The sequence below is a fragment of the Schistocerca americana genome, chromosome 2, assembly GCF_021461395.2.
Source record: "Schistocerca americana isolate TAMUIC-IGC-003095 chromosome 2, iqSchAmer2.1, whole genome shotgun sequence".
NCBI classification, from domain to species: domain Eukaryota; kingdom Metazoa; phylum Arthropoda; class Insecta; order Orthoptera; family Acrididae; genus Schistocerca; species Schistocerca americana.
The window spans coordinates 728413503-728440077 of NC_060120.1; the positions used below are offsets into that span (position 1 = coordinate 728413503).

General features: G+C 42.0%; 1 protein-coding gene across 1 annotated transcript in view; it reads right to left on the reverse strand.

Annotated features, from left to right (window-relative positions):
- The window catches only part of LOC124595901 (MFS-type transporter SLC18B1-like), an 84155-nt gene extending 74658 nt beyond the window's left edge, over positions 1–9497 (reverse strand). The window contains exon 1 of the mRNA XM_047134810.1: positions 9278–9497. Within this exon, the coding sequence (XP_046990766.1) occupies positions 9278–9421 (144 nt within the window). The 5' untranslated portion in view covers positions 9422–9497. The remainder of the gene's footprint in view (positions 1–9277) is intronic.
- Between the last annotated feature and the right edge of the window lie 17078 nt (positions 9498–26575).

Below are 26575 nucleotides of genomic sequence, written 5' to 3' on the forward strand. Positions count from 1 at the left end.
TGTACAATGGTGACCATCTTATTTGGCCCTTAGGACAGTGGCATAGAAGTACTCAGAGTGAACATAAAATATAGTGTGCTGCAAGTTTTGGTGCTAAGCCCAGTCCTGCTCTTAGCCTAGATAAATTATTCACACAGAAAATTGGAAGACATAAAAACTATCATCCGAAGCAATAAGCCTATTTTCCCTGGAAACAAAAACTGCTTTCAAAATTCCAAGAACGTGTCTTCATGTTGGAATTTATGAATATTATGTAGATGCCTATGTACGACTTTCAAAGGGATTGAGGATAAAATTAGAGTTGCACAAAGCTTAAGCAGTATCAGCAATTTTCCGTGAACCAGAACAACTACATTGACCAGTTTCACTATTGCTCCTAGCAGTTTGACGCGGATCACACCAGCAGCTCCTCAGTTTTGACTATATAATGTGTGTAAGCCCACTGTTTACGTTTTCACCGAACTCCCAGGTTCTTGGTCGCTGATCGTTTTCCTATGAGTCGTCCTTTCAAACTGAACCGCTGCTACACTTAGGTGCCTCAGCTGCGCTGAACTTCATAGCCGCAAGAAACAGTTTTAATAGCTTGGATAAAAAGTGACGTTAACACCAATTGCGGCAAATTTAAAGAAACTTAGCGAAAATGGAGAAAAGTAACACTGTAGTATGATGAAATAACTAGGTACCACAGGTTTCTGCTGTGTGCTGAAATCAGAGAATTTTCCCTTAGAAACGTGCAGCAGCGAAGGACTAAATCACTTCCATCTGATGCAAGAGTGCGAAGGAACATCCCAGTGTGAAGCTGGGAGAAGGGGGGGGGTGAGAAAAATTCGGAAGGATACCTGAAGAACAGACAACTAATAGGAAGCAAAATTATGATCTGAAGCCTTGAAGTCGAGATCGTTAGAGACGATGTAACTACGTTCCTCCTGTATTAACTAGGGACTCAAAGTGATTGAACGTACGTCTGTTTAAGACCTGCAGACATCTGTTTAAAGGAGTCGTCTTAGTCGTTAAGTCAGTCTTCGGTACAAATATGTAATATAAATATGTATGTATGTATGTATGTATGTATGTATGTATGTATGTATGTTCCCCATCTTCTCCTAAGTCACTGGACTGATTTCAGCGTAACTTGGCACACATATCACTATCTGGAAATCATCGCTGTGGGAGGGGTGGGGGTGGCGAGGAGGTGTGAACCATCTATCAAATGGATGGGAGTGAGAAAGCAGTTTAGCCCACGATACGCGAATACCCATACTTTATTCAGTTAGTATTTGAGGAAGAGTACTTAGTGTAATGTTTGTTCCAACTCAGTTTCAGATTTTTACGAAACTTTCTCGCTGACAACCCCCACAAAATGATGAAAGAAAAGTTTGTTGCTTACTACATTTGCGCTGCTCTTACAATAACACTGCGACTTGAAGCCTCACGCTTTAATGTACTACTGCTTTACTACTGACTGTAACCGCGAAAACACTTTTCAGGCAATATTCACACACGCCGCTAAATGCACCTTCACAATTATATCATTACACGGCACATATTTCAGGGGATTAGTCTCTTTAAACACTGAGCTGCGTGAGAAAAATTGCTGTGCGAAATATGTAAAATTACATGTGAAATATGTTGAGTATATGTGAAATACATTTGACAGATGTGTACGAAGGCTCATCCTAAACCCCCTGGAAAGATTTCAACCAAATTTGGTACACACGATTACGATCTAGAAAGAAATCTGTGCGCGTAAGAACCACCAGCGTCGTATTGGGTGAGCATGATGACGTGGAGACAGAGGTTGGGGGAGGGGGGGGGGGAGGGGGGGAAGGGGGGGAGGGGGGATGAACAAAGAGAGGAGGATGAAATGATCGGATCATATACATTCACCTGTGTTAAAACATACTGGGGCTCGTGCAAGCCCCATCTATTTTTTGTACTATGGCTTCCAGAACGCTCATTGATATATTCTTATTGGGATCAGATGGCGGAATTTAGTACATATTCCGCTCTTTCCTTCACCTTATCCATCACAGTGAATAACAGAACACAGAAGTCGTTTGCTACAGACTGATTCATGATCTGTTATCACTTAGTGACGGTAGAAGATTATAGAATCGTCGAGAAAACAATACAGCTAAGCATGCTTTGTTTTTCTGGATTTATGCTTGGCTGCATAAAAATAAGGTCGAGTTTTGTGCACGCTCCGTAGCTGTAGATACGACGCCAAAACCAGGCGGCGCGTGCGACCTCTGCGACGTATGCTGGATGCTGGACTGGCGACACGCTTGAAGCGAGCGGAGTGGCGGCCGGGCCGATAACCCTGCAGCCATCAGCGCAGCCGCTGATCCGTGCTGCCGGCGCCGGCGCCAGTCTGCTTCCCTTTAAACGTGCCTCGTCTGCCCAATTCTGCAAACTCCGACCCGTTAACCCAACTGACAACGCCTTCTTTAGGATTCCTGCTTCACTCGGAGCGATACACTTTAAATTAATGCGTCCCTCCAGACCCCAATTAATGACTAATCACAACTTGGAGGTCACTTATGAAGCGACACGGAGTAATGATTTCTTTTTGTATGATTAAACGTCCAGCAGACGTGTCCTCAGACATGGGTTAACAGCTACTTTAAAGAGAACAATCGTACAATTATACTGTGGTCTTCTACTTTATACTCTGCGCCAGATTCATTATCTCTGATTACCTACTACCCCATCCCCCTTATCAATTAGTAGCGTATAAACGTTTGCCTGATATTACAGCTTTACCGCTCGTTTTTTTGTGTCATTGCCAAACTGGTATTAGGTGCTTAAACAAGTTTCCCTCCAATTTTCAGCCTTTTGCCAAATTTTCTGCATTATTTGCCAGCCTTTGTTCGAATACCTCTTGCTCTCGATCCATCCACTATTTTAGAAACAATTGTAGGTCCACATTTTATGTTACCAGTTTTTTCTTCGATTTCCCCATGTCCAAGTCCTTTCTGTGTAGTGTTGTGCTCCGAGCATACAATTTCAGAAAGTTCTTCCTCAAGCTTATGTCTATGTTATCCGAAAAATCTCATTTCATCATGGTCATTCAACTCTTGATTTTGTCTTTCAGGAAAATTTGGATGTGACAACTGCACCATCAGAGCAACCAGCATCAAGTTTCGTGGTCAGATATACTGATTACTACTTACCAGGCACCCTTAGTGCAGTTTCGTGTACGCTTTGGATAATGTATGCTTACTCGCTTGCTCCATAACGAGTTCAGCCATGGATTTTGGCAAGATTTTCCATTAGCTTGGCAACTATCTTCGGTTGCGGAAATGAAACTGATTCTCCTTAGGACACGAATGTGCATTAGTATACTATGTTCTAACAATTCTTGTCATTCATATTATTGTGTAGTCACCAAAGGCCTGAACTTGTATTAATTATGGAATCATCTTTCAACGTCGATGCAAAAGTGCGAACTTTTATTCGTGCTTATTTATTGTAGGGAGAACAATTGTTGCTGCTGTGAATGAGACGATATGGAGCAAGTATTACTACGGGACCAACCAGACGCAAACAGCTAAGCTACGGCAGCAGTATCAAGAACGAATGTGAGGAGTTCTCGAATTTGGCGCAGTCAAATTACAATTGGAAAATGTATGATAGTACGTGAAAGCTTGATACTTTATTATGTAAATGTGCAAATATCACATGTTATGAATCAAATCATTTGTTATGAATTTGCTCTCCGCCAGTTATAAGAATGCTGCACGTATGCTATTCTCATACCTCTTTAATTTCAGGAAGCGTGTGAGATAGACGCAAGCAAGTTTAATTCACGTGGAGCTACAGGGAGTGATGACTTTTCTCCAGACAAAGTCTGCAAACGACATTCAGCGCAGATGTTACAAACACTATGTAGGGTAAGTGTCGTTCCTCCAACACGGTCTGAACCTGGGTGACTCGATTTGAGACTGTAGATTTTTACTGTTTAGTCTCTCAGCGGGAGGCCCACATCTACACATCCGGCAACAAAATAACGATGTCTAGTATTCTCCAAAAAGATAGCTGAGATACTAGACATCACCCAGAAGTGTATTTCTATCCTTATTAAAAATATCAGACGTGAAGCCCTCAGTGAACTAGCTGCCAAATAGTTTTAGTTATTAAACAAGGCCTAGTTGAGTCATCCACAGTTTTGTCCCATTTTGCCACTACAGAGGAATTTCTCGCTAGGTTAGTGACAGAGCAGAACGTAGTTTCGTAGTTGTGACACAGGAACCAAGAGCAAGAAAATAATCACAGTGAGTACCTACACTCTAATAATAAACTTCGCATCCAAATATGTCAGAAAATCGTGGCATCCGTTTTATGGGGTGAATATTGTAGTCTGTTCTAGGACTGCGTAGTTCAGTCTGCGGTTTTACCTTAGAGTACTGCACCAATCTCGTTACCCCCCTGAAAGAGACAAAACGAAATGAGCTAGAAAGCCGACCAAATCGAACCTTTTGTTGCAGGACAACGCACCTTTGCATTCATTGGAATGATGTGACTGCAAAATGGATGCACAGCGTTCCCAGTTAGTCGACCACTTCATCCCCCTAATTCGTCTGATCCGGCCTCTTCCGACGCACCTATTTCCAAACCAGAAAAAACACCCGAGGATAGTCATTTGGTGACTTTGCCGACAAACATGCTACTGATGAGCTGGCATGACCGTCACATGATTTTATTTGAATGAATTCGGAGAACTAAAAATTTAAAAGCTCATTTGTCGTGATATGGGGTGGGTATAGGGCACAATATGTTTAATAAATATGTCTGAACTACTGCGTGGAAATGCATAAACTTTTCTATCCTCCATCCCTTTTTAAGGTTTACAGTAGCAGCATAATCAACGACAGCAGAAGTATTGTGATTTGCAGCAGAACACTACACAATTACTGCGGCAGTAATGGCAATCACAGCCAGGTAACGACACCCTAGCGGTGCTATTACACGTATTTCTGCGTCGCTCGTGCACTTCCTCAGCTTCTACAGAAAGACCGCAGCATGTACGGTACAATGTCGTCAACAGTAGCAATCATACTTTCAATGTTTAGAGACAAATCAGTGCAATGATGGCAGTTATGTCAAAAATTATAGCTGAAGTAAACCAGGCAACATGGCCGCAGTTTAAGGGTTCCTTGGAACCTGAGACCAGTTCCATTGAGCCATAAACACATTGGCCACATACCACCGCGCTCAATAAGCTGATAATGAAAATGACAATAGCAACGTTTACATTTACATACAGAGGCATCACCAATCAACAACGACACTTGCAAAGTGATTCAACTGCTTTGCAACCAAAACAGTTACAGTAATCAATGGATTCTGCTAAAGAACTAAGCCAGTTTATAACACGAGAAAGTTATCCGGAATGTAACTACCTCCTACTGTCGCTGCTAACGTTTTCCACTTGGGCGCCTTTACTTCCTATGTATTGTAACTTAAAGTTAAAAAGGGAATACTTATGTTCTGCGAAATGCTGTTTATTGGATCACGAACCGGGTTTCCTCTTCTCAGGCCACTGCCAGGTGAAAAATGTCGCAACCACAGATAAAAACCGAGCGAGGTGGCTCAGTGGTTATGACACTGGAATCTCATTCGGGAGGACGACGGTTCAAACCCGCGCCCAGCCATACTGATTTAGGTATTGCGTGATTTCCCTAAATCGCTTCAGGCAAATACCGGGACGATTCCTTTGAAAGGGCACTGTCGACTTCCACCCCATCCTTTTCTAATCCGATGGAACCGATGACCTAGCTGTTTGGTCCCCTCCCCGAAACAACCAACCACACATAAAATGACGTGCGATTTACATGTATTACTGAAGCAGGTACATGAAATGAAGAAATACAGAATAAACGGAAAATATTTTTATGTTGTATTTATGTCATTCCATTTAACAAGAAAATTGGTAAATTATCATTCAATAATGAAGAAAATAAGAATTTCTCGATTTACTGCAGTCAACCAGAAAGTTTTGCTCCATAAGTGAGACCAGAAAGTAAGTATTGCGTGACGGAAATGCTCATGTGTGGACAAGGTGGTGGTTAATATCTCAGATGTGTTACGTAGTCTTGATTATGCTACATTAGGAATGGCCATACGCTTGACAAGGTAAATTCTTGACCTACTGTTGTATTTATGATTTTTTCTCTACGCGCAGAACTATAATTTAACTTTGAAGTTAAACTTTGCAGCATCGTTGTGTAAAATGCAAGTCTGAAGAATTTGAAGGAATCAGTCACATCAGGTGTCGCGTACCTAGTAATGCAAGCTCTGTTCAAGGTATAGTGGTTGCATTTATGAGAAATAAACTAGACATATTTGCACAAATTGGAGTATAAGAACTTTGCGAAACGACAGACTGTCAGTTGTCCTCCAGACGTACAGAGTGGCAGTCTCAAGAGCAGAGGGCCGTCGCCATCCAACTGCTCCCTGGAGCATTGAGCGGACGCAGCGGATATTATCTCAGGCGTCGTCAGCGATCTCAAGACGGCGCTACACACTCACGCAACCTTCGGCGCAGCATAACTTCTCGAATGGCTTCGCTATCCGTTTGTGGTATTTATTCAGAGACCACAACATTTTTTTGATGCTACATTTCACATTTAAGGGACAACTACAGCTTCATGCGCTGCAGCAGACAAAGCTACAGTATAATTGAGCAGCCAGCAATCTGAAAGGCTGCTACGATAATTGGTACATTTTTGTTTGTCTATTCACATACAGTACTAGCATACAAAATAAAAGTGCAACACTGTCATCACAATTTTCTTACACGTTGCTTTATGTTGGTATGTCATACCGTGGCTAATTTTAAACATCGAGCATTCCGACATGGATAAATAGATTGCACATGGGTTAGTCAGTCTTAAAATACATGGAGGTATAGTGTGCTCTTCACAGATAAACAGCCAGCAGCACTGGGTGCAAATGAAGTAAACCTATTGTCAAAGACCCCGAAAAGTATTTCAGCGGTTTCTTCTTAGCACGATGCATTCCTATATGAATACAGGAATGCCACCAAATATTACGGACACATCGAACACGATGGAGAAATGCACTCTTTGGCCTCATATATATATAGGGAAATCATGCATGTGAAACCTAAATTGTGAGCAGTAAAATTTATCATCTTTGCGAAGACATTCTAGTTGCCTCAGAGCAATAAGTATAACAACCATTTGTTTACTGTTATAGGGCACACTTATTCGACAGTACACAAATCTGAAGGTTGAGACAATCCATCTCCATGGTGAAAAATTCAGTACTGGACGTTTTTAGCACTAATAACCATCTTCAGCTTATAGGACAACGACTGCTGCAATAATGCCCGCTCTATTTAACTTCATGTTTTGCTTCAGTGTGTAAGAAACATGAACAATGTAAGCCTTCTGACGTTAGATACACCAAAGGGATATGCAACATCAATGGGATGCAGTATCTGACAAAGTGCCGACAATCTGCTCAGCCCAGAAGCTTGTAATGCACCGACCATACGCTACAGACACAGAACTGTCCCATAACATTTCGACAGATTACAGATAAACAAAAGGCAACGTCAGTGCAGTGATTAAATCACAAAACAGGTTCTAAAAATCAGGCATTTTCCAACCACTTTTCCATGCTACACATAGCTCTCATAATAGCCAATACTTCCCACCAGCTCGATAAGTGTTCGTTAAATTACGTTCTTTTACACATACTCAGGTTTTCGTTGTTACAACTACAAATTTCTAAAGGTACTTTATCTTGTGTACAATTACAATTCGAGCAGTGTGGGCCAAATACTACGAAGTGCATTACAGGCGGATTAAATCTAGAAGGATATCTTGTGCCTGAAACGGACGACAAAGCTAACTGAATATTAGCCGCTCACAGCAGCAGTTCAACTTTGTGACGGCGGGTTCTTTCTGAGTGACATGAGTAACATACGCTGTGCTGAAGAGCAGTATTTAATATAGCGTGCTCACAACGATTAGAAATACTGCATTTGGGTCTCGGAGATAAAATAAATTCGAGGGTGTTAGAATCAGTGCTATTCCAATTTGTGTCAGAACTAATTGTGGTTATGCCATTATGCATCTTCTGCGAAGAGTGTGTTTTTGATTCTCAAACTTACGAGATTTAATCTTATCCAACATTAAAAGTGCGTCGAATGGGTACCCTTGCCTTTGTTTACGATTGTGAAGGGAGGTTGTGAGTCTTGACTGTCTAGCTCGTTCGCTAAGAGCAGTACCCGATGAAGGCAAGCGTCCTGTTTGGGTTGGAATGCGCGTGTACTACACATTCGTCGAGAAACGGCACACTGTCTTCTAAAAAGTGAAGAATTTGTCTCTAATGGCAATTGCGACCTGATCGTGTAATTGACGCGCTGTGTACTGGTCTGGGTGACGGAGGTGAGTCAATCAGGATCGACTCTCCATTTCAAACCAACTATCACTTGTCTGGTACATTGGCCAACATGGAGGTGGATGCTTGGTGGTTTTACTCTCTTGTTTAGGAATATTACGAACTTTTCCGAGTCTAGAAATGAACGCAAGCAATTTAAATACTATTTACGCAAGGCAAAGCTTAGATGATTCAGAAACAAGCGGCACACCACCACTTCCTAAGGGAAGCTGACGCATTTGGTGACAGGAAAGACATCCTTTACGTCTTTAAAACAATGTGTGTCAAACCTTAGTCGATTTATCAGAGAATTCTGCAGTATACGGGATAAACTAAGCAGGAAACAAAAGAAAAGACTTTTTACTAGGTCAACCACCGAATTACAGGTTTTGGGTCTTCAAACCAAAAATTTTCTATCGTAATAACACTTTTTTCCGTTTTATATGGCTCGGACAGGAAAAACAAAATTGGAATTTGTTGGTTTCAAAAGCTTTCTAAGGAAGCTAATTGAACGACTTCCTTTTAGAACCTGATTAAAGACAACTTATTGAACCCAAAATGCTGCTGTTTTTTGCAAGGAAACGTTCTGTCCATTCCAGGAGCTGTTTTTAGTACAGGTTTTCTATCGGTCAGCAACGGAACTTCATTTACGTCAACTAAAATTTCAACGCGCAGCTCGTCTGTTTCTCAACAGTTAACACTTTAAGCAACAACTGGTTATGTGTTACCGATCACCAGACACACTGTAATGAAGAATGTTCCCACACAAGTTGTATTTGGCTAGAAGCTTCCTGAAGCCATTTCGTACGAACTAGAACGGGTATGTGGTCGGGAAATACCATTTAGTGAACAGTAGGGCACTCACCTCGTGCGGGTAGAAGGGAGCCTGGAGCGAGACGCAAATGGCGTTGCAGAAGTCTGCGATGCCGATGACGATGAGCGTGAGCCACTGCCGCCTGGAGAAGTTGGAGGGTAGCGGGAAGAGCCCGCTGTCCAGGAGGTCTGGCATGCTGGAGGAGAGGACTGCGCGGTGTCTTCTGCGACCAGCGCTGGCTGCTAGCTGCCCGCAGCCACCACTGCGGTCCGCGCTGAGCATGCTGGGACGGCCACGCCTCCCCTGCGCTCGGCAGGCCTCGTCGCGTTTACATAGGCGCTTATCAACAGTAGGCCCACAGATCATCTGGCTGCCCGCACTGCTTTCAACACAGACGGCTTTTTTTTTTTCGGCCGCGGGGGCTACCTAATACACATAGCCCCATTTTGGGAGAATCCAATGTCAGGAAGATACCGTTAAGCTGTTCTCTGTAATTTCTTCTTTGCTGTGTAAACGGTGGCTCGGTTAACTATTCAAATAGTTCCCTTAAATGAAGAAACGTAGGGCATAAAACATTTGGCACAAGCTCAGTTGGATAAGGGTGGTGTATTAAGTAGATCATTACCAAATGTTTTTGTGTGTTTCTATACAATTTGACAACCATAGCTTAGGAACTATTATATACGCAGTAAAGTAAATTCCGATATGTGGCAGACACGTGTACAATATGTGTGAATTTTATAGCAGTCCTTTTGTTTATATGTTCTGCTTTCCTTTTAGATTTTTACATGTTTCTTTGCTGCAAAGCTGGATATCACGTTATAAGCAGTCCTATTTGGATCTGAGAGTGCTAAGTGCTGCGATATGGAAAGCCCTAGACAGTGATAAAGTTTCATGAGATCCTTGAAAATATATAATGCCGTTTTTTTCGTAGCGATTGCACTGAAAGATGGTGAAAATTACATCACCTATTACTAGATCATCACATAGGCAAACACATGTACCAAATACAACTGTTTTCTGCAAGTAGATGGGTAAGATTAGCGACTGAAACAGATTAACACAATGTTAGTGTTAACTTCTGTATAAAGGCACACTACAGTACTTTCTTGATGTTCACTGGAATTATGAGAAAGCTTACTTTTATGCTCAGATGTGTGTGTTTTTTGACACGTTGACTGCCCTGTGGCCGTCAGTGGCCACGGCAGAGCCTCAAATTTCAATGTGTAAGCCAAATAATGGTTAACACGTTGACTGCCGCACGCATGTAATGATGGCTGTTACTCCGCTGGACTAGTCAGGCACACATCGTCAGGCGCCAGGCTCCGCTCAAGCCGCCGCCGGCAACATGCCAGTCAATGTGTTTAAAAAACACACACGTACAATTGTCTAACAATGCTAATTGGACTTTTGCTTATCTATCGCCCTCTGCTAGTTATAGGAGGGAGCGTATGTAATGCACACTGGATTGTGGTGAAGGAGATAAGCGTTCTTTTCAAGAAGAAGTTTGTATGTTTTCATTTTCAAGAAGCTCGAATCCTTATCTTTCTGCCGGGATGGTTCCTTTGAAAGGGCACGGCCGACTTCCTTCCCCGTCCTTCCTTAATCCGATGAGACCGATGACCTCGCTGTTTGGTCTCTTCCCCCAAACAATCCAATCCAATCCTTATCTTTCCATAAAACATCTGGGCATAGCATTCTTCAGGCATGACAATGTTCCTATGTAGGATGACATTGTATGTCTTGGATGGACCCACAGGCCTTCTTGCGCTACCACGCAGAATTATGCACACAGCTATACGGGATATTCGATCATCAGAAAGTGAGTAAATAAGTTGGGCATTATTCGTTACAGGAACTTGCACTGATGGAATTATGTATATTACCGTAGCAGACAGTTCCCGGAAACCCAGACGAATGTACAGTGAAAAGATACACAATGACGTCACTCTGATTGGAAGATACGAGCTGTTGATCACCGTGGATAGAAACCCGAGCGAAACAAGTAGTTGGCGAGTCTAGGTTCTCGACAAAGAATTATTCTCACTTCTCGCGTGGATTTGAGATGATGGTGTTGCATCGTGTGAGAACCGATTCATCAAGTAGCACCCACAAGCTCTCCGTAAAATGCATAATGTGAAGAATGCTAGTGTACCAGCTGTCACACCCAACATGTGAGAACAATGGGGCCAATGGATTCTGAGCGCGGAGCTTAGTTATCTTCAATGGATTATACAGCTCAATACAACAGTGCCAAATTTCTTGCAGTTTGCGTTGTTCACGAATGAGGCCTCTTTCACTCGTGACGGTGTTTGAAAACTGCCACATAGCCTTGCATCGGGTGATGAAAATCGATAGGCCTAGCTCGTCTGATCATCAGAAACGATTCTCTGTCAATTTGTGGGCTGGAGTTCAAAATGATTCTTTTAGACATCGGTCTTCTGACTGGTTTGATGCGGCCCGCCACGAAATCCTCACCTGTTCCAACCTCCTCATCCCAGAGTAGCACTTGCGACCTACGTCCTCAATTATTTGCTGGATGTATTCCAATCTCTGTCTTCCTCTACAGTTTGTGCCCTCCACAGCTCCCTCTAGCACCATGGAAGTCATTCCCTGATGTCTTAACAGATGTCCTGTCGTCTTATCCTTTCTCCTTGTCAATTTTTTCCACATATTCTTTACCTCTCCGATTCTGCACAGAACCTCCTCATGCCGTACCTTATTACTCCACGTAATTTTCAACATTCGTCTGTTGCACCACATCTCAAATCCTTCGATTCTCTTCTGTTCCAGTTTTCCCACAGTCCATGTTTCACTACCAAACGTACATTCTCAGAAATTTCTTCCGCAAATTAAGGCCAACATTTGACACTAGAAAGATTCTCTCGGCCAGGAATGCCGTCTTTGCCGATGCTAGTCTGCTTTTTATGCCCTCCTTGCTCCGTCAGTGGCTTATTTTGCTGCCTAGGTAGTAGAATTCCTTAATTTAATCTACTTCGTGATAACAATCCTGATGTTAAGTGTCTCGCTGTTCTCATTTTTCCTACTTCTCATTACTTTCGTCTTTTTACGATTTACTCCCAGTACTCATTACACTGTTCATTCCATTCAGCAGATCATGTAATTCTTCTTCACTTTCACTCAGCATAGCAATGTCATCAGCGAATCGTATCATTGATAGCCTTCCAACTTCAATTTTAATTCCACTTCTAAACCTTTCTTTTATTTCCGTCATTGCTTCTTCGAACAGAGTGAACAGTAGATTTTTAATCCGATGATGATGATGATGATCATGTTTGGTTTGTGGGGCGCTCAACTGCGCGATCATCAGCGCCAGTATAAATTCCCAACTGCTCAGTCCAATTTCGCCACTTACGCCAATAATCGAACCCGGGTTCCCGTGCACGAGTAGGGAGAACGTGACCGCGAGACCACGAGCTGCGGACTTTTAATCCGAGCACTTCGTCCACTCTTATTATTTCCTCTTGGCTCTTTTACACATTGTATATTACACGTCTCTCCCTACAGAATTTCGAACGTCTTGTACCGTTTTGCATTGTCAAACGCTTTTAGCAGGTCGAAAAATCCTATAAACGTGTTTTGATTTTTCTTTAGTCTTGCTTCCATTATCAACCGCAACGTCAGAATTGCCTCTCTCGTGCCTTTTCCTTTTCTAAAGCCAAACAAATGGTCATCTAGCGCATCCTCAATTTTCTTTTCCACTCGTCTGTATATTATTCTTGACAGAAACTTGGATCCAAGAGCTGTTAAACTGATTGTGCAATAATTCTCGCACTTGTCAGTTCTTGCAGTGTTCGGAATGGTGTGGATGATCTTTTTCCGAAAGTCAGATGGTATGTCGCCAGACTCATACTTTCTACAAACCAACGTGAATAATCGTTTTGTTGCACCTCATGGTTAACAAATTCTGCTGTGATGTTATATATCCCTTCTGCCTTATTTGATCCTAAGTCATCCAAAGCTCTCTTAAATTCTGATTCTAATATTGGATACCCTAAATCTTCAGAATCGGCTCCTGTTTCTTCTTGTATCATATCAGATAAATCTTCCCCCACATAGAGGCCTTCAGTGTACTCTTTCCATCTCTTCGCTCCTTCGCTCTCTCCTCTGCATTTAAATGTGGAATTCCCGTTGCACTCTTACTGTTACCACTCTTTCTTTTAATATCACCGAAGGTTATTTTAATTTTCCTATATGCTGAGTCGTTCTTCCGAAAATCATTTCTTTTTCGATATCTTCACATTTTTCATGCAGCCATTTCATCTTAGCTTCCCAGCACTTCTGTTTATTTCATTCCTCAGTGACTTGTATTTCTGTATTCCTGAATTTCCCTGAACATTTTTGCACTTCCTCCTTTCATCGATCAACTGAAGTACTTCTTATGCTACCCATGGTTTCTTCGCAGTTACCTTCTTTGTACCTATGTTTTTATTTTCAGTTTCTGTGATTGCCCTTTTTAGAGATGTGCTTTCTTCTTCAACTGTACTGCCTACTGAAGTATTCCTTATTGCTGTCTCTATAGCCTTAGAGAACTTCAAGCGTATCTCGTCATTTCTTAGTACTTGCGTTTTTCAGTTCTTTGCTTATTGTTTCTTCCTAATTAAACAAACTTCAGCCTACTCTTCATCACTATTACATTGTGATCTGAGTCTATATCTGCTCCTGGTACGCCTTCCATCCAGTAACAAATTTCGGAATCTCTGTCTGACAATGATGTAATCTAACTGAAATATTCCCGTATCACCCGGCCTTTTCCAAGTATACCTCCTCCTCTTGCAATTCTTGAACAGAGTATTCGCTATTGCTAGCTGAAATTTATTACGGAACTCAATTAGTCTTTCTCCTTTATCATTCCTTGTCCCAAGTCCATATTATTCTATAACCTTCTCTTCTACTCTACAACTGTGTTCCAGACCTCCATGACATCTGCCTTGGAGTGGCCGAGCGGTTCTAGGGGCTTCAGTCTGGAACCGCGCGACCGCTACGGTCGCAGGTTCGAATCCTGCCTCGAGCATGAATGTGTGTGATGTCCTTAGGTTAGTTAGGTTTAAGTAGGTCTAAGTTCTAGGGGACTGATGACCTCAGAAGGTAAGTCCCACAGTGCTCAGAGCCATTTGAACCATTTTTGACAACTGCCTTTATGTACTGTAGTACCCTTTCAGTATCCTCATATGCTTTCTGTATCTTTTCATCTTCAGCTTGCGACTTCGGCATTTATATCTGGACTATCGTTGTCGGTGTAGGTTTGCTGTCGATTCTGATAAGAACAACCCTACCACTAAACTGTTCACAGTAACACACTCTCTGCCCTACCTTTCCTATCGAGCGAGGTGGTGCATTGGTTAGACACTGGACTCGCATTCGGGAGGACGACGGTTCAATCCCGCGTCAGGCCATTCTGATTTAGGTTTTCCGTGATTTCCCTAAATCGCTCCAGGCAAATGCTGGGATGGTTCCTTTGAAAGGGCACGGCCGACTTTCTTCCCCATCCTTCCCTAATCCGATGAGACCGATGACCTCGCTGTCTGGTCTCATTCACCTAAACAACCCAACCCTACCTTTCTATTCATAAAGAATCCTGCTCCCGTGATACCATTTTCTGCTGCTGTTGATATCACCTTATATTCATCTGACCAGAAATCCTTGTGTTCTTTCCATTTTACTTGACTGACCTCTACTATATCTAGATTGAGCCTTTGCATTTCTCTTTTCATATTTTCTAGCTTCACTGCCACGTACAAGCTTTTGGCATTCCTGCCCCGCCTGGTAGAATGTTGTCCTTTCGTTGGTTATCCGATCCTTTTCTCATGGTCACCTCCCCCTTGGCAGTCCCCTCCCAGTTATCCAAATAGGGGACTATTCCGAAATCTTTTGGAAATGGAGAGATCATCATGACACGCTTTCAATTACACGCCAAATGTCCTGTAGATACACGTTATGTGTCTTTAATGTAGTGGTTTCCAATACCTTCTGCATCCTCTATGCCTTTGACCATTGCTGGTTCTTCTGCCTTTAGGGGCAGTTTTCCACCCCAAGGACAAGAGAGTGCCCTGAACCTCGGTCCGCTCCTCTTTGACAAGGCCGTTGGTAGGACGAGGTTCACTTCTTATGCCGGAAGTCTACGGCGGCCAATGCTGATTATTAATCAAAATTTAAGCGGTGGCGGGTTTCGAGACTAGGACTGAGGACGTTTTGATCACTAATCAAAGACGGTAACCACCCTCCCCTCCCCCTTTATTTGGGAAATCTCACTTTGTTCGTTATTCTTCATTGCATTTGTTCTGGCGGACGTACCATATCACCCGTTCAAGTTCATCGTTGATCCATTCTCTCTGTTTTTTTATTACAGAGACAATCTAACCCTTTGCTCTGACCGAACACACTGAGCTACCGTGCCGGCTATCCCTGGACCACGGGGGAGCCGAAGTCCTGTCTTTAAGGTTGTTACTTTTCTCAGTGCTCTTTCTATTACGATTAAACAGAAGGGGAGAGAGGGGTAGAGCAGTCCACCTTCCACATTCCAGTCCTCAACTCCCCTTTTACCTTTCTTGCAATGTTTTTTATCTAATTTTATAAGTATTGTTCCGTAGGATTGACTTTAGGAGCAATTCTCCGTGCTCATGGAATGCGTCATTGCACGAATTTAACATCTGGAAAGTTAGTAATAAATTAAATAAAATTTAAGCATGTCCTATGCAAACGACAGTCTTCTGAGAATGTATTAACAAAATCAACAATGTAATAAAGGAATCTGTTTAAATTTTTCAAGAAACTTACCGGCAGAGTGAGAGGAGTGGGCCACAAGCAAATTATTCAGTTTAAACTTGAAAGTGCGATGGTAACTGCTACGATTTTTTAATTTCTGTGGTAGTTTATTGAAAATGAGTACAGCAGAATACTGCATGACTTTGTTCACAAGAATCGAGGAGCTGTGATCCAAATGCAGATTGAATTATGTCTGGTGTTAACTGAGCGAAATCTGCTAATTCTTGAAAATAATCTCACTCTGTTAACAACAAACGACATTAAAGACAAATATATACTGAGCGATCGGTATCAGATTTCCCAGAGTCCTGATTGGTGTTGACAAGTGTTCCTCGAACTTACATCACACATAGCTGGAACTGCCCATTTCGGAGCCAAAAATACCCTTTGTGAATGGGAAGAGTTATCCTAGAAAATAATGCCGTGTGTCATAAGCGAATAACAATAAGCAAAGTAGGCTAATTTTCATATTGGACTATAATTATTGCAGGTACTGCTCTAATGGTAAATATGGCAGCGTTCAGTTTTTGAGCAAGATCCTGAACATGGGCTTTCTGTGAAATCTTATCCTCTATCTGATCCCCTTCGAATCTGGGTTGTTCGGATTCACTAATCATATGCCCATTCTGTGTAATCATGATGTAAATTTTAATTGAACTGTGCGTTATAAACAGTAAAATCTCAGTCTTTTGTGTTTTAGTATCCAAAAATGGTTCAAATGGCTGTGAGTACTATGGGACTTAACATCTGTGGTCATCAGTCTCCTAGAACTTAGAACTACTTAAACCTAACTAACCTAAGGACATCACACACACCCATGCCCGATGCAGGATTCGAACCTGCGACCGTAGCAGTCGCGCGGCTCCGGAATGAGCGCCTAGAACCGCGAGACCACCGCGGCCGGCATTTAGTATCCATTTATTTTCTACAACTCATGCATTTATGTCTTGAACTGCACTATTTGATACATTGCCTTTATTACATTCAGCATCCTTAATTACCAGACTAGTGTCGCCAGCTAACGGGTATATTTTAGGATCACCTGCCACATTAGAAGGAATATCATTTATGTACATAAGAGCCCCGCCCCCTTCCCCACTCCCTCCTCACTGAACCGTGTCCCGACCAGACGCCACCACATAACCGTTCTCATTATTGTGGAGAATGGGCTTCTGCTGCCTGTTTCTAATCTATGAGAAGAACCAATTTTGAGGTACTCCTGTTATTCCAACTTCTACTGTAATATTTTTTGATCAACGCAATCAACGTCTTATTTAAATCAAAGGCGACGATTAATGTTCGCAACTTTTCCTTTAATCCGTCCAGTGCCTCACAGAGAAAAGAGAATATTCGTTAAAGCACTTATAAAACAAAACTAGATGTTTGACACACAATTATGTGTACGCAAATGATCAGTTAGACTTATATGTACAGCCTTTTCAATAACTTTTGCAAACAACGAAGGCATATAAGTAGATCTAAAATCGTCTACATTATCTCTTTCTCCTTTTTTATAAAATATGTTTCACTGTTGAGGACTTTAATTGATCACAGCTTAGTGCAGGACTAACATATGCAACACAGTGATTTATTGTTCTGCCTGATAACCCATGATATCCATGAGAGACGTTGGCTATCAGTGATTTATTTACTGACTCAATTTCCCCCTTGTCATTATCACGGAGATGTATTTCAGATAGCAGCCTTGGAAAGCAATTTTGCAAGGGATTATACAAGTCACTGTAGAACTGTTATTTAATCCACCTACTGTATTCAGAACATGAATAGACCGACAGTTACTTGTATTTTCACACTATTAACTTTCCGTTAGTTCATTTATTTTCTATACATAGCACCGTGTGGTTATAATGAAAGTTTCGCTACTTGAGAGGATCCCCATGGAAAACGAATGATCATAGGACGATGAAACTTTGTGAAAACATTTGTAGGACATGTGGAAGAGAAACAATGAATAAACCATTGAAAGAAACCATTGATTGAGAGGGTCACACTTGTCAATTGCGTACCATGTTTACGTTCCAGCGTTGCTCAATGTGACGACCACCTGCAATCACATCCTGGAACAGCACTAGAGATCGCTCTTATGCTGCCAGAAACATCTCGGGTGGATGTTGGGTGCCTCCCTCGCTATGCTCATTTTCAACATCCAACGTGTGTTAGTGTTCCTTTGATAAACCCTGTGTTTCAGGTAACTCCACAGCCAGAAATCACACGGGTGCAAATCTGCTGATCTTGGTGGCGACGCAGTTTGGAACGATAGGCCAATGGTTCGGTTTTCTCCAGATGTGTTACGGAGTAACTGAGAGACCTCACGAGGAATATGAGGTGGAGCTCCGTCCTGCATCAAAATACACTACTGGTCATTAAAATTGCTACACCACGAAGATGACGAGCTACAGACGTGAAATTTAAGCGACAGGAAGAAGATGCTGTGATAAGCAAATGATTAGCTTTTCAGAGCATTCACGCAAGGTTGGCGCCGGTGGCGACACCTACAACATGCTGACATGAGGAAAGTTTCTAACCGATTTCTCATACACAAACAGCGTTGCCTGGTGAAACGTTGTTGTGATGCCTCGTGTAAGGAGGAGAAATGCGTACCATCACGTTTCCGACTGTGATACAGGTCGGATTATAGCCTATCACAATTGCGATTTATCGTATAGCGACATTGCTGCTCGCGTTGGTGGAGATCCAATGACTGTTAGCAGAATATGGAATCGGTGGGTTCAGGAGGGTAATACGGAACGCCGTGCTGGATCCCAACGGCCTCCCATCACTAGCAGTCGAGATGACAGGCATCTTATCCGCATGGCTGTAACGGATCGTGCAGCCACGTCTCGATCCCCGAGTCAACAGATGGGGACATTTGCAAGACAACAACCATTTGCAGGAACAGTTCGACGACGTTTGCAGCAGCATGGACTATCAGCTCGGAGACCATGGCTGCGGTTACTCTTGACGCTGCATCACAGACAGTAGCGCCTGCGATGGTGTACTAAACGACGAACCTGGATGCACGAATGGCAAAAAGTCATTTTTTCGGATGTATCCAGGTTCTGTTTACAGCATCATGATGGTCGTATCCGTGTTTGGCGACATCGCGGTGAACGCACATTGGAAGCGTGTATTCGTCATTGCCATACTGGCGTATCATCCGGCGTGATGGTATGGGGTGCCATTGGTTACAGGTCTCGGTCACCACTTGTTCGCATTGACGGCACTTTGAACAGTGGACGCTACATTTCTGATGTGTTACGGCCCGTGACTCTACCCTTCATTCGATCCCTGCGAAACCCTACATTTCAGCAGGATAATGCGCGACCGCACGTTGCAGGTCCTGTACGGGCCTTTCTGGATACAGAAAATGTTCGACTGCTGCCCTGGCCAGCACATTGTTCAGATCTCTCACCAATTGAAAAAGTCTGGTCAATGGTGGACAAGCAACTGGCTCGTCACAATACGCCAGTCACTACTCTTGATGAGCTGTAGTATCGTGTTGAAGCTGCATGGGCAGCTGTACCTGTACGCGCCATCCAAGCTCTGTTTGACTCAATGTCCAGACGTATCAAGGCCGTTATTACGGCCAGATGTGGTTGTTCTGGGTACTGATTTCTCAGGATCTATGCACCCAAATTACGTGAAAATGTTATCGTATGTCAGTTCTAGTATAATATATTTGTCCAAAGAATACCCGTTTATCATCTGCATTTCTTCTTGGTGTAGCAATTTTAATGGCCAGAGTGTAGTTGAGTGTAAAGCACCTCTCTCCCCTACAGTAGGAATCACATGTTGGTGAAGCAGATCATAGCAACGTCTGTCGTTCACGCCCCATGTCCTTGGTCGCTGGGGTCCGAGTTCCAGTTCCAGCACAGGCGCCTAACGGCAGGTCGTAGCAATAAGACTGCTAACAACGCAAATATGGACATTATTCCTATAAAGTTTGGTAAATAGTATTTCGTCTACACTGGCTCAAGTACCTGTGCAGTTATATTGGTAATTACGACTGTGACTGGTAATTTGCGAGTGCCGTCTGACTGCGGACGGTGGCCGGTGACCCGGAGGCGGCTGCGACGTCTGGGAGAAGGGCCGTGGGCTGTCCCCAGAGGCGACAGACGCCAGCAGCGGGCTTATCAGCCAGCACACTGACTCCACTCTGATCCTGAACAGTCGCCTCGACGTAAACACTGTCACTGTCCGAGCACGTCGCCACCACGCACGCGCGTTACGTTAACACCAGAAGTGAAGCGAAAGCACCCCCACCCCACCCAAAAAGAGTCCAGGCTCTCTCTGTTCTGCTTTTCTACTTGGATTATACCCACAACTAGCTTTTCAGTAGCCCGACATTAATGCAATAGTTTTCATACGTCAATGAAACATTGCAAAAATGTATATGTTTGCCATTTGCCCGAAGTGTGTAAAAAAAGGGAAGGCATGCTCTAAATCTGATCCAGACCATGAAATAGATTTTAAAGTAGAAAACCGTCTTACAGCATTGTCAGTTAGTGACCATTTAAAATGCTACTAACCATTCTCAAAAAAAAAAAAAAAAAAAAAAAAAAAAAAAAAAAAAAAAAAAATAATAATAATAATAATAATAAATCTATGTTTTTATTCTAGAATATGATAGTGTGCTACTGAAAGAAGGGAAATTGAAACAACTGACAAACACCAGCCGGCCGGAGTGGCCGAGCGGATCTAGGCGCTTCAGTCTGGAACCGCGCGACCGCTACGGTCGCAGGTTCGAATCCTGCCTCGGGCATGGATGTGTGTGACGTCCTTTGGTTAGTTGGGTTTAAGTAGTTCTAAGTTCTATGGGACTGATGACCTCAGGTGTTAGTCGCATAGTGCTCAGAGCCATTTGAACAAACACCACGGATAAATTCAATTTCAAAATTCTCTCAATTCAGGAAACGTGGTTCTCTAATGAGAACCACTTTGACTCGGGAAATTGCAGAATGCACAAGGGGAAACCAGTCATAACCATTCAGGGGAGAACTCTCAAACTCTTTGTAGCAGGGTTTGTGGTACACAAACTCAGTACTCGACTCTGTAGTAGATTTCGCTTCAGAATCAGAAAAAAAATATCAGGACTCACGATACGATCTAGAAACAGCCTACGCAGTAATCAGTGCACCTACCCCCCACAATCAACTACGAAAAGAAACACGGAAACATATGATAGAAGATTTCTGGGAAGATCTGAAAGAAACTACCAACAAAGTCCCCACGAAGCACTTGAAAGTGTTACTAGAAGATTTTGACATACAATTAAGCAGGGAAAGAAAATCAAAGACGCAACAGGAAAACATGCGGCCCACAAGAATTTTTGGAACTGAAAATTTGTGGTAATGTCTTATGGGACCAAACTACTGAGGTCATCGGTCCCTAGGCTTATACACTAATTAATCTAACTTAAACTAGCTTACGCTAAGGACGACACACAACCATGCCCTAGGAAGGACTCGAACCTCCGACATGGTGAGCCACGCGGACCGTGACAAGACGCGGCGGCACACGATAGGACAAAAACCAATGGAGAGAACATGGTAAACTTCTGCAGGAAATTTGACTCAAAATCATGTCGAAGCAATTACAATAAACTAGGAACTTGGAAATGTCCCAACAACGCCCTAGCAAAATTTCAAATCGATCACAAAGCGATGTCCAAAAAACAAATTAATACCAAATAGAAAAATCACGAGCGCCAACAGAACTTTCAGAAGAGACTCATAGTTCCTAAAATTTAACAACAAAATATGACAAAATAATTAAGAAAATTGACAATAACGAACGGACACAACTGTCAGAAAAAATGAAGGAACTTATAAAATTGGGACAACCACCGAGAAAAAGGAAACTCAGATGGTGGAATTTAACGTATGACAGAGCCATAGAAGACGGAATAGAAGCCTGGAAGAAGTTAGCAGTCATAGAACATCCGAATGTGTCACATCACTATTTCCAAGGTTGCTAAAAATATGTATGTTGAAGTTCCATAAGATAACTCTCTAAAACTACAATATTTTCATTTTATGATGATTTGTAAGTGCAAATGGTTGAAAAGGTAACAAGATATACGACAAGATCAGTAAGAGAAGCATATCTCCTAATGAAAAAGGATGTACCGAATTCTACCCCTTACAACCAAAATGGGTAAAATGCCAGCCAGTGAAGGAAAAATACTCATGTATTTACTGCACTAATTTGAAACTTATTTGTTTCGCCATAAGCAGTGTCACAGGAAAGAAGTACACAGAAATGGACCTGATGGTTGTGTGTATATGTCAAGAGCTGCAACATAAATGTTGCTTTCAGGAGTGTGCAATGTGCCCTAGTGCTGAAGTGATGACTGTTGAAACATTACACCTCCAGGACACTGACAGTGACGTAACCTATGCATTGTGGGAGGCAGGAGAGTTGGTGAAGAAGACAGTAGAGCCGCAGAAGTTTGTTACAGAGGTTAGGCGTTGGCTCGTGAAGAGAATAGCTCACAATCATACCCAGAGGATTCAGAGACATAGCTGAAATAAAATCACCCACATTCCGGAAAAGTGACACATTAGTTCTTCATATCGACTTTTTTGAGAACTGATCTGTTGCTTTGCAGAACGAAATACGAAGTTACCACTGGCACACATCACAGGTATCAATATTCACATGTGTTGCTCACTTCCTTGGGACATCACACTGTTTTGCTATTGTCAGTGATGATCTCATTCATGACAGTGCACATGCATGCTACGCTGTCAGCATGATAATTGATGACGTAGCATCTAGATTCCATGCATTTACTAAACTTGTGTGTGTGACTGATGGTGCAGCATCTCATTTTAAAAACCGCTTTCAACTTTATGAGCTTGGTCAACACTGTTGTACAGGAATTCAGACGAAAAAATTGACATTTTCAGCAACATGTCATGGAAAAACTGTATGTGATGGGGTAGGATGTCTCTGTAAACATCTTGCAACAAGATTTAATTTCAGGCATGAAGCCGTTGATGCTATAAGAGATTGTCTCTGTAAACATCTTGCAACAAGATTTAATTTCAGGCATGAGGCTGTTGATGCTATAAGAGACGCTACTGGATTTCTACACACCATATCAACATTAGGAACAAATGTGAAAGTCTTAATTCTTAATGAAAGTGCATGAAAGGAATTCCGTTTAAAAAAAGAGAGTAGAGTGGTCGGCTATGAAGCGTGTGGTAGGAACTTAATCAAGTCACTACTGGATTGCATCCCGGAGCGGCAAATACATTGCTGAAATCTTTGTCATCACTTAGGAAATATTCCACAGCAACAGTAAGTGTATCATCTTACAAAGGATGTCCACAATAAGAATCTGGGCATGCCCAAATACCTTTCTCATGTTTTAATTTACGAGCTTTTGAAATCAAATGATATGGGAAGTGGGTATGTACTCGTATTTCAGTATCTGCTGCTGCTTAGAGTAGCTACCTGATATCGGTGTCAGTAACCGTGCCTCCTCAGTACAGGTGACTGCTGACGCAGCAGTATTTAGATTTTCAAACCACACATCATATTTCATACACATATCACTATCTTCAGGTTCTGCACCAAGTGCATCTACATTATACACTTCACAAAGTTTTGAATATGTTGCTTGTGTAAAACGTTTTTCAATTTCCTCCACTTTTCTGTTTATGTACCGTTTTCTTTTTGTGCTTCTTACCTTTCCTGGACATTTAAGGGTAGGAATAATAGCGGCTACAGCAGAAATGCTATTATTTTTATGTACTGTTTTCTTCTTGTGATTCTTACTTCTCCTGGGCATTTAACGGGAGATATACTAGGGGCTACAGCAGAAATTCTATCACTCAACGCATCATCAAGTCCATACTCAGGAACATAAACTTCTGCGTTGTCTTCTTCAGTTTCACATTCGTCTGATGGTGATCGTTCAGGTGGGTTGTCACTAAATTTCTTCTGTAGTGTAGCAATTCTTGCACAATTCTCAAAAGTTTTCGGATGCGTATTTTCGAGTAAATAATTCGTAAAAACTCGCAAAAATTATTTTTTTTTTACTTTTCAGTAATAAATATTTACGTAATACAGATAGCTGAGCGAAAAAAATACTGCTTATGATTACATCACTAATATCTGGTAATATGACAGAAAAGATAGCGTTCTGTGAGTTTCCAAATCAGACAAATAATTTTTTAAGTGGAAAAATTAACCGAAATTTGGTGTTTTCGTCTTAAGTTTGTAAGTTAAAAGAAGCCCATTAGTGTGCGGGTCTCAGTTAAATTTCAACACACTACGAGGAAGCTTAAACGCAAAACATCTGCCAAAGCTCCAGTACTTTTGCTTTTATTAGTTATATATTTTTTGTTCTCTACTGTTTTAAGAGTTATTTACAAAATATACATTTTCCAAGGGGCCTTACAATTTACAAAAATTAAGATAAAATGAAAATACTTTACTTCTTAACGCTTATGATATAGAGGTCTAATATATTTTTTTTTTCGAGAGAAATTCATGATCTCGAGTTGACATGACGTGTATGATTTGAGATGAAATCACCCGACAAAACAAATGTATGAACCAACAGAGATGATTACAAACAACATCAGGAAGAGAAGGCCCAAGTTCTACAGACACATACAAGGGATGAGAGAAAAAAGACAGACCAAAAAGATTTTTAGCGTAGTGACAACAAATATGGTAAAAACCAACTGGGTGAAGGAAGCCACAAAAGACCTCAAGAAACTGAACATCGGCACAGAAGACGTGACAGACAGAGAAAAGTAGGCTTCAGCGAAAAAAAACCCAGGAAGCAGAAATTTAAGCAAATGCCCAAAGAGAAGAAAACAAGAAAGAAGTGGACAGTAGAGAGGAAGGAGAAACACAGTGAATAGGCGAGAGATTTTTGGGGAGAAAAAAGAAAGAGGCAGAAAAAATACTATGAAAATTAGTTGTGTTTTAGCACTCTCCTTAAGGGGAAATTACTATAGTAATAATGTGTGCTGAAAAAAGCAAATGAACATTTTCAGAGTTTACAGATGCATGTCAGACAAATTTTATCGTGAATAAATAGAAGTACTGCAAGAGAAAAATAATATAGTACCGAAAGAGGTGTGCAACTATTTCTTCTGCGTAACGAAAAATGTCGCTGATGAATTTGCGTTCTATTGGACCTCGTAGGAACTTCAAGCAAGATATTCTGAAGGAAATTATGAACTTAATTTCGGTATCGTGTAAGACACCATTACCGTATCGTGTCGTGTATGAACGCAGAGTCATTTACGAGAGACTCCGTGCGCGGCAGACCGCAAGTACTTGTATACCACTGCCACAATTTTTGTTCCGATGTCTCGTCTTAAAAGGACCGAGAACAAACCATAACTTATGAAAATTTTTTATTGGCATCTGTTGCAGACGCTTCAAAAGCGCACTAATCACCTAAAATACCGATATAAGCTGTACCAAAATAACTAAAGGTATGGTACTAGAAGAAAGTCCCTGAAGTAGAGCGTAATATGTTCTTATGATTTTTTTGAAACTCAATTTTTACCTAAGAATACTACACGCCTATTCTCCTCAACACGCAGTAACTGCACTTACGCAAACCCTGCTGCAAAGTCTCTAAATATCCGGCCCCTGTGGCCGAGCGGTTCTGGGCGCTTCAGTCCGGGACCGCGCGACTGTTTCAGTCGCAGGTTCGAATCCTGCCTCGGGAGTGGATGTGTGTGATGTCCTGAGGTTAGTTAGGTTTACGTAGTTTTAAGTTCTAGGGGATTGATGACCTCAGATGTTAAGTCCCATAGTGCTCAGAGCCATTTGAACCATTTAGTCTTTAAATGTCATTAAATTTTTTTCTCCATTATTACACTATCTGAATTGAAAATCAAGTGAGCTAAGAAGACGAAGGACGGAGCTCTTGAGCCAAAATAATAATTTTTTTAACGGAGATCTCTTTCTGTTTTTCTAGCTGTCTGTCTTAAAAACCAGTACTGGTCTATGAACTTATTTTTTGCTAAAATCGTCAAAAGCCGTAGGTTTCCATTCTCGTTTACATCCCTTTCTTGGAGAATCACATCACGTGCTCACATATGGATATTCTGCCGATGTTATAGCGCCGTAAGGCATGCAGTTGATTACCACAAGCTTTCGCTGTCAGTTCATAAATTTATGTTATTTTGATTTGTTCACTGTTGGCTAGATCAGTTAAAAAAAAAATTAAAGTTAAGTACATCTGGTACGTCCATATTACCCTGCTACAGCACGTATGTGGCAACAAAGCGATTCGCTCCTGAAGATGGCATGCAGTCAGGTCGCCTCTCCTGCGCGTTGGGGGGGGGGGGGGGGGGGGGGGGCGCAAATTGGGGTGTCTGACCTGGGCGGTAATTTCAGGGAGCGCTAAATTCATATTGTTGAATACCTTATTTTTACTAAGCGCGTAGCATCCAGCGCACGTTAGTCTCTCGATTATTCGCATCATTTTGAAATGCATCCCTGTTGGGCTTTGAGCATTTTTGAACACATTCAAGGTGATTTCTGAACGAATCATCAGTTGAT